Below are 16,871 nucleotides of genomic sequence, written 5' to 3' on the forward strand. Positions count from 1 at the left end.
ATTTTTTTATCCATATTTTATAGTGGGACATAATTTGTTATCAGGATGTTTTTCTGTCTTTCTTTCCAATCATCTGTCACCTTTTTATACCCTTAACATTTAATCAGCTGGATGGATTTTATAAATATTTCAATGAATTGTGCACCTGCTTTTTCAGTTTTTGTTCCAAATAAACATAGGGTTCCATTAGCATAACATCCTAAACTGCTAGATAAATTTTTATGAACTTTCTGTGAGTGGTAATATGGCAATGCCATTGTGCACCTGCAAATTTAGTTTTGATCTGAATTAAATAAGAGTTTCTTTTAACATATCATTGACTTAACCATTCACTTAAACAGAAGGAAGGGGTACCCAGTTTGTATCCACAACTGTTCCCAAACTGCTCCATTTGATTGGTGAATCTTTCAGGAAATGATTGTTTTGCTGTTGTGCACCTGTTTTTTTTAATCTTTAAGGACTCTATTAGTCAAACCCAGACTTTGCCATTAACCCAGGTGAATGGTGGGGATATCCATTTTGCATATATCTTGTTTCAATTATTGTGATCATTATATTAAATTTTCTACCTTTGAGGGTCTGTGACTTTTTAATAAAACTATCTTATCTAATCTTTTCTACATTCTTCTCTTCCTGCACTGATAAATAGATTTTTTTATAATGGAATTTAATACAAGATATTGCCATTGTACTTATCCTTTTATTGATTTCTCAATCTGTATGAACTTGATGTTTGTTGAAGTTTTATTTCCTTATTGACCTTTGGAACCCATTCAATATCTGCAAACATTTTTATGATCCTTTTGGGCATCTTATTTGAAACTTATGATTTGATTAAATATTTAAGTTATCAGAATCAATGGAATTCTTTGATAGCATAAATATGTATTTGCATTTATATCTTTCCAAAAGATCATGTCAGCTGGGTTCAGTATACTTATGGCCAGAAAAACCATCAATAACAGGTTTGTACATGTAAAATTGGGAGCTGAAAAACAGCATCATGGTAACTTAATTTGTGTATACTTGGTAAATGCAATTGAGAACTTACTGGTCTTGGAAACATTAACTAGTTTCAATGATTAAATACAAATCAAATCTTAGCTTTTTCCAAGATAGGGATTGTCAAAATGTGGCACTACAATGTTTACTATAATGACATAAACATTTGGGCCCATACATATTTCAGACTGTGACAATAAGGGAATGCATAAGGATAATAAAAATCATATATCATAATAAATTTTACGATTTTGGAAGTTATTATTGACAGGGCTTACAAAAATAATTGAAGGTCTTACAGTCTGTGTTGTGCATACAAGTCAAATTGTTAAACAGTAGTTTTTCACTAGATGACTGGAATAGGGGAAAAGTACATCTGTAAATAGTATACCTCCTACAAACAAAGTTTGGAGAGGTATATAGAAATATCCCTGTCTGTTCTTCCATTATTAATTAATTTATTATAAGATCTTTATATCTGCAGGAGAACTTTTTAACAGAGTGTATAAGGCCCATAAGTTTGATGACAAGATCACAATGGTGTTTTTTTTTTTAATCTCCATAACTAATGCAGGCTCTAGTCTTTCCAACCAAGTGTGAAGTTATTCATGAGACCTTGAATATGTTATGTGGGTGCTATGGAATCTTTTTTTGAGTGATGCCCGCAGTAATTCTAATTCATTTTGTGGTGTATAAAGTGAAACTACTAACATATGTTTACTTCTATCAATAAAATGTATGAAAAGTTATAGTTGAAATTTGGGGTGTGTCAACAAGAGTGTTTAGACCAATTTGTTTCTCAAGTGTGCATACATTTTTTAATATCAAATTTCTGATATCTGTAGGAAAATGGAAGTTTATGCACCATATGATGAACAGCCACAGGTCAAAAGGGCTAGAAATGAGCTATCAGATCTGGAGCAACCAATCTTTGATGCACTGATTGATCCAGACTTTGTTAAAAAGTTTGTGTCATTCTTAGCTCTTGAAGAGAACAAAGGCAAGGACAAATTCAGACACAAGCACATGACACTTTTTAAGGTAAATGTATCTGTTACAACTTCAGAATCATTTCCTGTATTTATGTTAACATAATTGCCTTAACAAGATAGAAAATTTTAAAATGCAAGTTCTGTGGTTTGTTTATTTGTTTGTTTTTTATAACACTTTATCAAAAAGATGAACAGAGCATTATTTTCCATCAATTATGCTACCTGTTCTTCAGTGCATTTGTGTGATGCATCACCACATTTACACAACTCTTATGTAAAGGAGGTGGGTCACATGATGTTTAGATATGGGAATTTTTGTGAAGTATTAACATCAGCTCATGATGTGGTGCATACTGTGCATTATCACATGGTCAGCTGTCAGTATAACAGTCTTTTTTTTTAAATTGTGATTAGTCAAAAATCAGATGAAATTTTGACTATTTCTTTATAGGGACTGTTCAGGAATTATGGTGATACATTTCTAGATAACTTTAAACCTCATATAGAAGAATTAATAGTAGATACTAGTCATGATAAACATGAAAGTCACCAGAGGTGTGGTATGGAGATGTTGTCAGGAATTCTCAGGGCTACTAAACACTGGCCATATGAAATGGTAAGCTATCTACGCCTGCTGTTGAAAATCAAAGAAAGTAATATCAATTTATCAAACATTTGTGTACTCCTTGTTTATGCATGAATTTTCTTGATTTATTACATAACACTTTTTATTTACATAACACTAAAAACAAAACATTTTTCTGTGATAAATTGTGGTAGTAAACCAGAGGACCAAGTCCAAATACAAATTTAACCTTTGACCTTAGAAGCACTGAGAGTCCAATTTCAGTCTGACTGGAAGTAAACCTGTTGTACGGAGACAAGATCTTTACTAGTTCTGTCTCTTAAACAAAAGCAAATATTTATAGCTCACACCTTAAAACTTTGCTAATTGTGAAGAAAAATAAATCCTAGTTGATGTAAAACTGTAAAAGGATTTTTTTAAACTATCAATATATTGAACTTCATCCTCTTGCATGTTACACCTGTCTCATATTCCAAGTATTTATGTATATAAAAGTATTGACTTTGTTATTGATATTAGATATTGTTAATTATTTTCAGAGTGATGGAGCTTGGTCCTGGGCATTGCCATTGATTAAGAGGTCAATGAACTCTATATCTATAGCAACATTTACAGATTGGGGTAATTTCTTCTCCTGTGTATCAGTAAGTTAGTAATTAGCTATAAGATTATTTGAAAATGATTTAGTTTTAGGTTTGTGATTTAGAAAATAAACTCTTCTTTTAATGCTTAGTTTCCTTTGAATTATTTATTATTAACCTATGATTCAGAAATAATTGCATAAAAAATGTGACTGGCTGAATATGGTAATATCAAAAACTCACATCATTAAAATTTTGAGACACAAATCCTTGTTTTATTATTCAAATTTACAAATTTTGAAATCCCATTTTCAACTTTAATGACAGCATCACAATGACTACTGCATACAATAATCTCTGAAATTACAGGACATTAAAAATAAGTCAAGAGTTAAACATTCGTAATTCAAGCCTTAACAAAATAAATACTTAACTTGAGCAATTGCAGAAATACCTTAATCAGTTTCTTGCAGAATAAAATCCTGTTTCTCTAGTCAGTAAAAAAGTATCATTATCAAATTAAAAATATGTTATTAACTGTGGTTGTCCTCTAATCAGACATGATTTATCTTCCTATTTATGTAGGAATTTCTACTTTTTTATTAAAAAAAAAAAAAACTTACAGATTTTTGTCTGATATAAATTTACAAATATATACAATGAACATTTTGTTTTCCAGACTTTACCCCCTAATTCTTCCGTTTTCTCCCCAAGTATTAAACTTTTTGTTTACCATGAGCAATTTTTGTTGTTGGTGTGCTCATGTTGACTATTTACAGCACTTCTAAGGGGATGTTGTATGGCATAAAAGTAAACCAGATTAACACTTAATGACATTAATGGTTTAATTTTAATTGAAACAAATTTTTGAATTTTGTCTTTCAAAATCTATATAAATTTACATTGTTATTTTTGAAAAAGTAATAACAGTAGTACATAAATATTACTTACTTTGAATAACTGTTTTTGTTTTAGGAAAGTAGAGATCCTAGAAAGATTTACAAGTTCTTTGAATTATTGTTAGAGAATCCGTTGAGTGGTGAAGGTGGATCATTTGGTGATACTAGGTAAGGATTATTTCGTGATACCATATACTTGGTAAGACTATTTTGTAACACTGTTAGGATCGTTTTGTTACACTAAGTTAAGACTGTTTTGTAACACCAGGTTAAGACCATTTTGTGATATTATTATACCTCCACTCTAATACCTTCTCATTAGAGTGGGGGCTCTTTTGTAACCACCTTGTCTTTCCGTCCTTCAGTTAGACGTTTCTGTCACATATTTCTCAGCTTCCAATGGAGGGAATGCTTAGATATTTGGTATATTGCTTTTGGATGATGACTTTCATCCCCTTTCCAGGTTTTCCCTTTTTCTAATTCCTTTATACCGTAGATGTTTGTGTTGGGGTATTCATAGTAAGATGTAGCATTCAACATCTTGTTTGGTTAGGACCATTTTATGACACAAGGTGAAGATCATTTGGTGAGATGAAGTAAGAATCATTTGGTCTCTGTTGTAGTGTTCTGTAGTCTTTGGTCAGTTAAAACTTAGGACTATATTTAGTGTTCCACCTCAGTATTGTGTCTGATGATTTTATCTTTTACTGGGTTGACAGCTTTAACTCATTGATTGTCCTGACCTTTTTCAGATGTCCTTTGAGATATTGGCATGATATTTGGTATATAGCTATATATTGATGAGTCACAGTAAAGATTAGAAATCTGTTTTTGGCAGAGATATTGCCTTTGAACTTGTATATTTTGTTGAAAATAGTTTTTTAGATGTCTGTACTTATTTTGGGGACATTCTTTTGAATAGTATTTGTCTTATTTGCCCCCAATAAGAGACTGTGATTGCAAACAGCATCCTGTTGTAATTCATTTCTCCTCACTCAACATCATTTCTATGAGCTTGTTATCTCTTAATAATGTAATATCAGATGAAACATGTTTTCTGATTGTATAAAATAATTTGTCTGCCATCTCATAGACCAAATTTTGTTATGAGACTTTGACTTTTTTTGCTGGTTTACTTGTTAAATTTTGACACTAATATTAAATTATAAGAATGACTGCTTTATTTTTTTATCTATTTGAAATAACCTCAATGCCTGTGGTTATGCAGGTTATTTAGTGACCACCATGTGGTTGAGGTTATTTCCTCATAGACAGAAAAATATGTAATAGCCATTCCTTAAGCATCTTGCACAATGTTTAGGAATGTTACTTTCAGGCATAACTTTTTATTTATACATAGGTTATGCTTTTATTTTCTTTTTTTGTGGGAACATTAGATTTGTGCAGATTATGAATTTCTCTTGTCTGTTTCTATTTGCTTGTATTTTGATGGAAATATAATGGTATACTACTGTCCTTCCCACCATTCAGATGTCCTACAATAACTCAAAAATGCCTTCAGAAACTTTAATGATTTTATTATATCATGTTAGTCTTTGTTTATGCAATATCCTTTTTTTTTTCATTCTTTTCTGAATTTTTTTTCCAAGTTATGGAGTTTTTTTAACAATAAAAAAAGAGGGATTGGGATGTCATGTGCTCTAGCTCGGTGGCTTTTTTTGTGTTACATAAATTTTCCAATTTTGTAATATGTTTCTTAGAAATTCAGTCTGTGTCTCTTTTTGTATCAGTTAATAAACTTAATTCTTCTATCAATTACAGTCGACTGTATGCTTTGCAGAACTCTCTAATACAACAGGAATGGAGAGTACCAGAACTTCTTCACAGAGTCTTGATATATGTACAGCCTCATTTATCTCATCAATACAAAAATGTCAGGGATAGGATAGGACAGTAAGTAGATTTTCATGTCACTTTTTTTCTGTATTACTCCAGTTCAGTAATGCAATACTTGTATGAATAAACCCCTATTAACAAAGTTAAGGGGCATATATAGATTGCTGTCTGCAACTTGCTACATTACTGGCTAGATTCTCATGAAACTTCATACTTGTTAGGCCAACTTAAGTCATTTATTAGCTTTTCAAAATCAAACAAGCTGACCTGGTTGTTATTTAAGTCTGCCATTGTTTTTTTGTTTGTTTGGTTTTTTTTTTTATTAGTTTGGTTTTTTTTCTTGTGTTTTGTTCGTTTGTTTGTTGTTTTTTTTTCTGCTTTTTACATCCCAGATTTATAACTGTAATATGTGATAATTAGAACTGTGACAGAATTCATGCCTTGCTGCTGTTTCTAAAGTACCAGAAAAATAAACAAGAAGCACTTTTTGGACCTACATATTGTATGTGTTGTTTGTTGATAAAAAAAAAAAAAAGCATACATTTTTTGCTAAAAGATATAATATTGGACTGAACAACAATTTTTAGCAATTAACTGAAAACAAGAACATATGTAGGGTTGAATTGCCAAGATCTGCAAAGTCAGTCTACATGCAAATTTTAGTTCCTTTCGACTAACTCATTTTAGAGTATGTACTAATAATAGTTATTTTCTCTGCTTGTATCTACCACGCAGTTATAGTTGATTTTCAAATGATAATTTTTCTATCTCAAAAACCTTTACGCAGTTGAATTTTTTACCACAGGCCTAATGAAGAGATCTATGGAACTTAATTTAAACGAGTGGGTGGTACATATTGGAATAACCATGTTTGTCCATCCAAATTTCATTGCAAATGATCTTGGCTCCCAATGGATGGGTTGATTTCAAATTTGGTGTGTGGCTGTATTTTGATGGGGCAATGTTGAAAGCAATTTTAGGTGCTGTCAAATATCAACTTCCTGTTTGGTGGGACCAATTTTTATTGTGTTGAATGATAGAGAAAGTTCTGCTCCCAATGGATGGATTTGTTTCAAATATGGTGTATTGCTTTGTATAGAAAGGGAATGTTGGAAGTGATTTTGTGTGCTATCCAATATCAACTTCCTGTATAGGGGTATCAGTGCTGCAACTCTGTATTAAATGTGGTTTTCTGCTTGTACTGAAAAAAAATATGGTCTGATTTGAAATATGAAATTGAAAAAAATTGCTTAATTTTCAGTATGATATCAGACTTTTTCCTGTTTGACTATAAAGTAAACTCAAACTGTGATACTATCTCACCTAAGAAGAAACCATTCCTAGAGAGGGTTATATCCCAGTTAGATAGTCTGAAGTATACTGTGATAGAGGAGGGAGAATCTAATCTGTCAGGTAAGTCTTTAACTTTTTATAACACCCCTGAAGTGAAGGATTTGAGACTGGTCATATTATGGTGTATAAATGTCTATCTGTCTGTCTTTTGTTCAGTCAGTCCACATTAATATGTTGCACTGTAACTTTAGAGACTCTTGTACAATGCAGTCCAGACTTTATACGGTTGTTTTTTGTAATGGTCTCATGGTCTTTCAGTCTGTATACTTACTTGAGAAATTGGATTTTTAGTTTTAGAATTTGTCCCTGACTTTTTCACATTTTTAAGTGATATTTTTTCATTTATTACACTGTAACTTGAGAATCCTTCGCTCAATTAGCATCAAACTTAACTCATTTTTTTAATAATGGTTTAACAGTCTGTTTATTTTATTTTATAGAGGATTTTTTCACATTTCACAACAATCTATGTATTGAAAGGGTGAACTACAGAGTGATATAATACATGATTTAATAGACTTCATCATGGGAACAGATGTATCATGGACTCATGGCACAGCTGTTTATTGGCCAAATTTTATAGAAATCTACAAATTAATTATATAGGGTCACTTTTAGGTGATATCAAGCTAAAGGGTTTAGTGTGTTTTAGTCCACTTCTTTTGGGATAAGTCTCTTCTTGAGCCCTGTGCCGGTCCGGGTATAAAAAAAAATGGGCCCACATCAGCACCAAGCTTGTCGTAAAAGGTGACTAAATAGTGTTCAGAATCCTGGCCGGAGACTAGAGTGCTCTGCCCACTGAGCAACTGGGTTGTGTGCCCCAGGTGGTGGAATGGGGTACCCCTGGTATGTAACATGCTGGGGTCATCAGGCCATAATACAGAAAACCTGACCACAAACCATAGTTGTGCAATGAACTGGGAAAGGTACCACATGCTAAAGAATGCTACTGTGGTACTCTTTTTGAGTAGGAACCATTGGGCTGTGCCACAGGAGGCTAAAATTGCTCAACCCTACCCACTTCTCCCCGTTTCCAGTGGTAACCAAAATTTGTCGACCCCATTATCCTTGTGTCCCCATCCCATTTTTCATTTCATCATCATTTCTTGTTTATTTTTTTATCCATTTTATGTTCATCGCCTGGATATACTGAAATATTGCTGCACCGGCATTAAACCCCAATAATCAATCAATCATATTATTTCCAGTCACTGTGAAAGGTATTGTATAGAAACTATATTTTTGTTTAAAAAGAAACAGTATCTTGGTGCAGCTAGTTGTGAAACATTTTTTTAATTTGACTTAATCCCCAGCTTCCTGCTTAGTTTTTTTTTTTTTAATTCCTGGATATTGACATAGACATTGACATTTACAGATGATAAAGTGAACAATGTAGACAATGGTGAGGAACCAATGGCTGTAGATAATGAGGAAACAAATGAAAGAAAAATTGCCATCAGATTATGTAAAACTGGTATGTATTTTATTTTTTGTATTTTTTTTAATATCATCATAAACCTATGCAAGTACATGTATGATATGTTAAATTCACATGTGATCAATTCCAACTTGCTTAAGTGATTATCTACAACTGTGCCAAAACTGTACGCTGTTTGCTTGCCTCTTCAGTGTTATATTCAAAATGTTAAAATGATTCAAGAATACCACGGAAATTTTTATTGAGATGTGACTTTCAAACACAATGCATAAGATAGTATTGCATTGGAAATATTCAGTGTCCATTTTAACCAGCTGTAGGACTCTTCATATCTACCTATTATCACATGTTTTTCTGTACACAGTGATGAAGTGGTTATCAGTAAGTCTTGGTAGAACTCTGACAACAGCTCCACCAGATCTTTTTCCAATACTGCCAGTGGTAAGTTGTTTACTGAGAAACTAAATATGTTCGTCTTAAGATAACCATTTCCATGGTCAGTCGAACTTCACTCACTTGAACTCGGATGGCTCAAACACCTGGCATTTCTCAAACACAATTCAAAAATTTTCTCCTATATAGTCAATATAAATAACCATGGATTTCTCAAACACTTGAACTGGCTAGTCAGTCTGTTCGGTAATAAATCTTAAAGAATAACCCTCACTAACTTGAACTTGTCAGCCATTTTGTCAGCTTGGGTAGTAAAAGGTGTGAAAAATTGAAACCCTATCATTAATCAGTATCATTTTAGTTAATTGCAAGTCATATATATGTCATCACTAATTCGGTAGTTTTGATCTTAAAATAGTACTGATTGAAGTTCAAGAATGTTCCAAAGTTGGATTGATTAAAGCATCAAAGAAAATCAGATGAAAACAAATTATTGACCCAGAAACTCAAACTCTGAACATTTTTTAAGGCAAACACAGCATTTTTAATGGCCACAAGTCAACATAATGTTCCAAAAGCGAATAAAAAAGATCCACAAACTAACAAAACTTTGAAGGAAGTAAGCAATTTCTAATGATGAAGTCGAACTCTAACTGGCAATGAAAAATATTCGGAAATATTTGAACTTCAATTTCTTGAACTTCCAATAACTCTTAACACATTTCAATGGTCCCTTGGAGTTCGAGCTTCAGAGGTTTGACTATTTTTAAAAACTCCAAATGATGGCACTGTTTTGTTTAGGAAAGATGACACAAGACTTTCATCATATTTTAAGTAATTGAAAATTAATTTTAACAGAAAAAATAATAAAAACGTACCTTAATACTTTATTAAATGTCCTTCCAATCTTATGACACTCAGATACTCGGACTGGATCCATACACCTTAATCTCTTGCCTCTATTTCTCGGAACAAATCATCGTTAGCAAGTTTTCTAGATACTTTTGTCCAAAGAACATCTCTACAGTTGCTTTTTACATTGTCTCATTTTGTGAAGATGTCCATTTCTATTCAAGTTTTTTCACTGTACTATGGCCTTTAAATTTTTTCACTATATCATTGATAGTACTGTTGGGCTTTGACAAAACTTTGGTGATGTGAGCTCTCTTTTAAATTTTGTGAGGTTTTTGAGGCATATATTGTCTGAATTGTAATCTACCTTTAAGTGGAATCATCTATAGTGATATTTCTTCTGGGGGTGAATTCTTGTTGAAAGTGAGAGTTGAAATGATTAACAAGGGGTTTGACTTTGGAGAGAGGATCAACATTTTCATTGCCAGGAAGAGGTTTTTGTTCAGAGTTGGAAAAATGGAGGTATTTCATAATCTAGAAAGCGATCTCTGCTTATAGTATGTGGAAAGAAAGGAGAAAGAAGAAATGAATCAGTTGACAAATACAACTGTTTTGAAGGGTTTCGATGAGTGCCTATCATAAAACAGAGCCCAAGAAAAGCACTCATCTCAGGTATTGATGGATATGACAATGGCATTTTATTTTCATTTGATGCAATACATTTTGTAACTGTGCAAATTGGTCAGTTTCAGTTACTATAAATTTAATGAATGCTGCACGCAAAAACAATTTTAGGAAGTCAAGAGGCTCTTTCTCTTGCCCCATGTTCCTTGTTGGCCCTGTTCTGCCAATGGGGTTGAAAAGATGAGGAAGACCTCTCTCATGATAAATAAAGCCATCATGCCAACCATTATTCAAGTGGGCATCACCTCCTGGGCCAGGGAAACAGTCAGTATCAGACTCACCAGAACTTATTTGACCATCAGCATCAGTATCATCATCCCCTATACCTTGTACTTGCAATAGCCATTGAAGCCTACCTTCAGCTTCCTGAAACTCAGCTTGATTAAAATCATCAAATTCATCAGAATCAGAATCTGATGACATTTTGACAGGGATGTCAGAAAATGTTTACAGAAACTACCAGGTGCAACCTGGGTATGTGTATTGCAATAAAAATAACTTCCTTTTACCACAAGTCTGTGGTTGTTTTATTTTAAATTTACACCATCAAAAGCTTTAAAATACCACAAGAAATGTAACCTGTTGATTTCTGTTAATGTATGACCTCAAGTTATATTTTTAAATCGGAAGACCGCTTATATTTTTTCGTCTTTCCTCGAGCCATCAAGTGGTACGGAAATGCTCACCACCATGTTGTTTAGTGATAGGGCTTTTCTTTTCTTATTATAACAAGTTTTGTGATTTAAGAAATAAATTAAAATAAACATGAGATAACAACTGTGCATACAGGTCTTATTTTTCTTATCATTATTATACTCGTTTGTGTCGAATGGAACTATTTTATACGATGAAACTCTACCGAATACTTCCGGATGGAAAATGGGCATCTGTCTGGAAGGTTGTATGAAGCCAGGAAAAATCGGATGACTGGATTTCCAACCATTTAATATATTAATTTGCCTTTGGTTTGCCAATTTGCAAATTGTTAAATGGTATACAAATATTGACCGCCATTTTGTGAAAAGTTCGAATGAATTTCCCCGTTTATTTACTAAAAAAACAATCTTATAGGCTTCATTGATAACAAAAACAGTTTCTGATTAAATCATAATTCTCACATGTCAGTCATTTATTTTTGACATTTTGAGTTAATTTAATGTACATATTCGTATTTCAAAAAACCATGTCTAAACACAGAAATTCATGTATCCTTAAGGATAATTTCAACCTAGGGACAAGTGTGCTAAAAGGATAATTTCGGTTTTGGGACGAAGGTGCCAAATGCTTCAGTATGAATGGGTTGATTTCAAATTTTTTCATTTTTATACGACAGCAAAAATTTACGGTTGTATATTGGTATGGCACAGCCATCATCGTTGTCTGTGGACATTTGGTTTTTGTGTGATAACTTGAGTATTAGTTGATTAAAATTTTATAAAAAGGTTACAAATTACAAAAGGTAGGTTGGTATGGATTTTTGGGTTTATAGCCTGCAACCATTTTAGAATTAGGGGCCAAAAAGGGTCCTAAAACAAGCATTCCATAGAAACTTCAGTAAAAGCTAAGGAGTGCCTATGATATTGTTTACAATATTGTATACCTTAGTGGTCAGACTTGGATTGATTTGGGGGTAAAAAACAACGGCCAAAAAGGGGGCCAGAAACATGCATTTTTCTGATGTCAAGACAACACAAAAAGGGGATTAGAAACATGCATTTTCTGATGTCAAGACAATAATTTGACCATTTTTGTTTTATATTTGGTCCAATTTTTCTTTGACTGGATACGTTATGAAAATTCCTGCCAGCATTTTCCAATCAGATTTCAGATGTCTGTTATAGTTTTCAATTACTGTGAAAGTACTTGTTTTTGTGACTTGGGGAAAAGCACAAGTCTGTGGATTCTTGAATTTGTTGTTTTGATTATCCTGTCATACAATTTAAAGTAAATAACCCTTTTCATTCGGAACCAAATTTCATGGTTTACCTTATCCATGAAATCAACAAAACATGTTACCCGCCGAACAATAGTACTTAAACATTATAAGGGGCCAAAGGGGCAACACCCCAAAAAATCAACTTAAGTTTTGGTCTGATTTTGAAAAAAAAAATTATTGGATACCTTATGAAAATCCCTGCCTACATTTTCACTCAGATTTCTCTTACGGTTTTTCAATTTCAAGGAGTCAAAGGGGCCACATCCCAAAAAATCGACGTTTTAATTCTTGGTCTAATTTTTAAAAATTTTTAATTGAATTTAAGTTTTGTGCTATATTATGTTCAAACCAGTTGTGGTGTCCATAATGAATTGTAAGTCCCTATGCTTTAGTGTATCAAAAACTGATATTGTGTCCACAATTGCCCCAATTGTTCTGGGTTCGACCACTAAGATTGTTTCATGCTGCGTTTCTTGAAGCTTTTTATTGAGTTATAGACTTTATTTGTACAAAAAGGGATGATTTTTTGTTTTTGAACAATAACTTAAAAACCCCTGGCTCAATTTCAGAGAATTATGTGAATTGTTTATTTATACTGATGAAAGCTCACTTTCAAATTTTGAAAATTTATGTTTTTAGGATTTAGGGTTCTTAGGACTATTCATAAAAAAGGGGGGAATTTCACTGTTTTCAACTATAACTCATTAGTGGTTGCACCAATTTAATGTAACTTTAGTGAAATGTTTCGTTTGATTGATGTGAGCCCCATTTCAGTTTTTTTTTTTTATAAATTTCTGATTGTTCATTTTTGAGTTATTGGACTTTATTCACAAAATAGGGGAGGATTTGCAATATTTGTGCAATTAATCTGAATTTTCATTCAACTTAGTTGAATAGTTTGTTTCTGTTTGTGTAAGTTATTTATTTTGGATTTTACATTTTTGAGTCATGGGACTTGGTTCATACTTATTTGGGCCAATTTCCCGTTTTTGGACAACTCAAACATGCTATCACCAAATGCCATGACAACATGATTGTTTATATCTTTTGATTGACATTGTGATTGTTTATGTCTTTTGATCTAGGTATTATTATAATGCCCTACAACAACAAAATTCTGGGATTCATAAAAAAAAAAAAAAAAACACTTTGTCTCTCCATCTGTTTGTCTGTTCATATTATCTTTTAAAAGTCTTACTGCAGGTATGTGAGTTATTTGACCACTTCTAATCTGATCAAAATATTATCCTGTGTTATATATTAAATCACAACCAAATTTGAGAGCTGTATATAGCTTGAATGTTGTGTTCATCTTTACCCCTTCTGTTCAAGGTTCTATCTCTGTGGGTGTATCTAGCTGCGCTCCACAAAGAATTTTAATAAAGATGTACTTTCTTTTAATTATATGAAATTGTTTTTAATTTAGTTTTAATTAATTTTTTTCCTTACATAACTTCTTTTTTCATTTAAGATGTGTACGTTAGAGAGTGAAAGTAAAGATGAGGAGTTAAAATCATCATGTTCACTTAGTCTTGCCTGTTTTTCTCAAGCTTTAGTACAACCTGATGTCATTCCTGTTGCAATAAGTACAATGAGAGAGGTAAGATTTCTTCAATTTTAGACATTCTGCATGACAGATTCAAATGAAATAGTGCTTTATCACATTGAGATTCAGCATTGTTCGCAGCCATTTCTGTTTTGCTTGAGTTTATCTTAATGATTGTAAGTTAACTTTTTGGTCAAATTTACTCTAAGTTTACAAGAGAAGCACATGGTATTCAATGATATTGGTTTGTATATCTTTAAATTATTTTAAGAAAAATTTTTATGTAAAATTTTGTAAGGCAATATTACAAACATCAATTGTAAAGAGCTTCTTTCAAGGGGAGATAAATGGAAGGAAAAAGTTCTATAGAAATGTAACAGAAATTTTAGCTTTTTAAAGCTGCATTAGCTGCAAAATTTGTTCAGTTCTGATTCTACTGAATTTTGCTGATTCAGTGAAATATATGTTTGTAAGAATGCAGTTGAGGCAATAAATGTTGATAATACCTACAGAATATTGTAAAAATAATGTTCTTTTAATCAAAGAATATCGGCAGCTCTGATCTAATTATTTTCTGCCATTACTTCCAAAAATTGCCTGCAGGACATTCACCTGGGTTAAAAAAAAATAACAATAATGGATACACAGTACGCATGTGTCTTGTTTACATTTCATTTCATCTATTTCTTGATTAGTTTTCAAATAAATAATGACTATTACTTACCATATTTGTGCCACATTATACCACAATACATAAATTTCAAAAGGGTCCTTGTGTTATATTTGAACTTTTTACTTTCATGGCTTGAGTCTGTTGGTCTTCCTTTCCATTGATTAACCACTTTCACTCTGCAATCAGATTTGTTTTTTTTTTAAAGAAGCAACCCTTACAGCACATGCATGGATTAAAATCACCAGTAGTCATATGCAAGCAAAGATATCTAGGTCAATTTTTTTTCTTGCAAGACAATAAATATATAGACACCTTTTTCTTGTATTTAATGCATTTTATTTGTAGACATCAAATGAAATTATACAGGAAAAGTACAATTTAGTAGAAATGATCAAAATTAAGGCATATTTCAACAGAAACAAAAATTTACAAAAATAACAGCTAGTGCAGTTTTAATATTATGAGAAAAAGAATTCTGTGACCTCCAATTTTCTTTTTGAAATATACAAGAATGTCAGTTGAGTGTTGTTTATATAAATTGATAAGAAATTCTGTATACCAGTTTGCGAAATAGTGAAAATTCTCCATAGAATCCTTATGAAATATACAATATACAAAAATTGCCTTTATTTAGGCTCCGCTATTTGGAAATCTGTGTGGTTTTTTTTTTTTTTAAATTAAAATTTAAAAGTATGTTCATTCAAGGTCATCTTTCCAAAAAAATAGGAAAATCTGTTTACTAGATCTACCTTAAGACATGAATGAGTTAGCTACCTTTTAAGCATGCATGAGAGATTTTTAAGACATGAATGAGTTAGCTACCTTTTAAGTATGCATGAGAGAGATTTTTAAGACATGAGTGAGTTAGCTGCCTTTTAAGCATGCATGAGAGAGATTTTTAAGACATGAATAAATTAGGTACTTTTAAGACATGAATTTGTTAGTTATCTTTCAGATTTGAATGAGTGAGGTACTTTTCAGACATGAATGAAGTTCCTTATAGTCATGAATGAGTTTGGTACCTTTTAGACATGAATAAAGTTCCTAATAGTCATGAATGAGTGAGGTACTTTTCAGACATGAATGAAGTTCCTTATAATCATGAATGAGTTTGGTACCTTTTAGACATGAATGAAGTTCCTAATAGTCATGAATGAGTGAGGTACCTTTTAGACATGAATTAGGTTTTTTTTTTTTTTTCAAACACGAATATGAAAACATGTTTAGGATGAGTATGGTAAAAATATGTTTCTGTGCTTTTAAAAATACATGATATGACATGTTTTTGAAAATCATATCAAAAACATGCTCTTTTATTTTATTTGATATCTTATTGAAAATATATAATGCCATAAGATGTGTCACGAATTAAATCCTTAGAAAGATATTTTTATCATATGTATTTCATGGTGGTCCTAAACATATGAAAAACATGGTAAACATGTGCTTTTCAGACACTTTCAAAACATACGAATACAGATTTTGCAATATTTCCTGTGTAGTAAGGAATCTTTCAGACATACATGACAAGTATCTTTCAGACATGAATGTGTGAGGTACATTTCAGACATACATGAGTGAAGTACCTTTCAGACATGCATGAGTGAAGTACCTTTCAGACATGAATGAGTAAAGTACCTTTTAGACATGAATGATTAAAGTACCTTTTAGACATGAATGATTAAAGTACCTTTTAGACATGAATGTGTGAGGTATCTGTCAGTCTTTTGAATCAAGGGAACAGCATATTGTCTTTTTTTTTAAGTTGTTAAAAAAAAAAAATTGAGTTTAATTAATGCTTTGATATTGATGTACATTAGTGCTTGATGGAAAACATCTTTAATAATGTAATTTTAAAACAAAAACATTTCTATAGATGGGATTTGAGCTTTCCCAATAAATACAATTACCATATAGGTTTGTTTTGAAGACTAATTTGATTGAGCTGTAAGTGCCTTAGAGTTTGGTGGTCTACTATTAGATTATTTATCCATTTATTTTGACAGTTGGGTACATAATCATGAATTTTGTTGACCTTTCATCTGTCTAAGTACTCCTTATTATTTGGGATAACTGTAC

At 31.9% G+C, this 16,871-nt stretch overlaps 1 protein-coding gene across 1 annotated transcript in view; it reads left to right on the top strand.

Annotated features, from left to right (window-relative positions):
* LOC148623994 (proteasome activator complex subunit 4-like) overlaps window positions 1-16,871 on the top strand; it is a 95,192-nt gene that overhangs the window by 45,351 nt on the left and 32,970 nt on the right. The window contains exons 34-42 of the mRNA XM_088566393.1: window positions 1,848-2,043; window positions 2,446-2,610; window positions 3,120-3,224; window positions 4,137-4,228; window positions 5,843-5,974; window positions 7,179-7,330; window positions 8,646-8,744; window positions 9,073-9,149; window positions 14,045-14,173. Of these exons, the coding sequence (XP_088422519.1) occupies window positions 1,848-2,043; window positions 2,446-2,610; window positions 3,120-3,224; window positions 4,137-4,228; window positions 5,843-5,974; window positions 7,179-7,330; window positions 8,646-8,744; window positions 9,073-9,149; window positions 14,045-14,173 (1,147 nt within the window). The remainder of the gene's footprint in view (window positions 1-1,847; window positions 2,044-2,445; window positions 2,611-3,119; window positions 3,225-4,136; window positions 4,229-5,842; window positions 5,975-7,178; window positions 7,331-8,645; window positions 8,745-9,072; window positions 9,150-14,044; window positions 14,174-16,871) is intronic.

Source organism: Perna viridis, chromosome 2 (assembly GCF_037379345.1).
Source record: "Perna viridis isolate PV_CMFRI_1.1 ecotype Kerala chromosome 2, ASM3737934v1, whole genome shotgun sequence".
Lineage (NCBI taxonomy): Eukaryota > Metazoa > Mollusca > Bivalvia > Mytilida > Mytilidae > Perna > Perna viridis.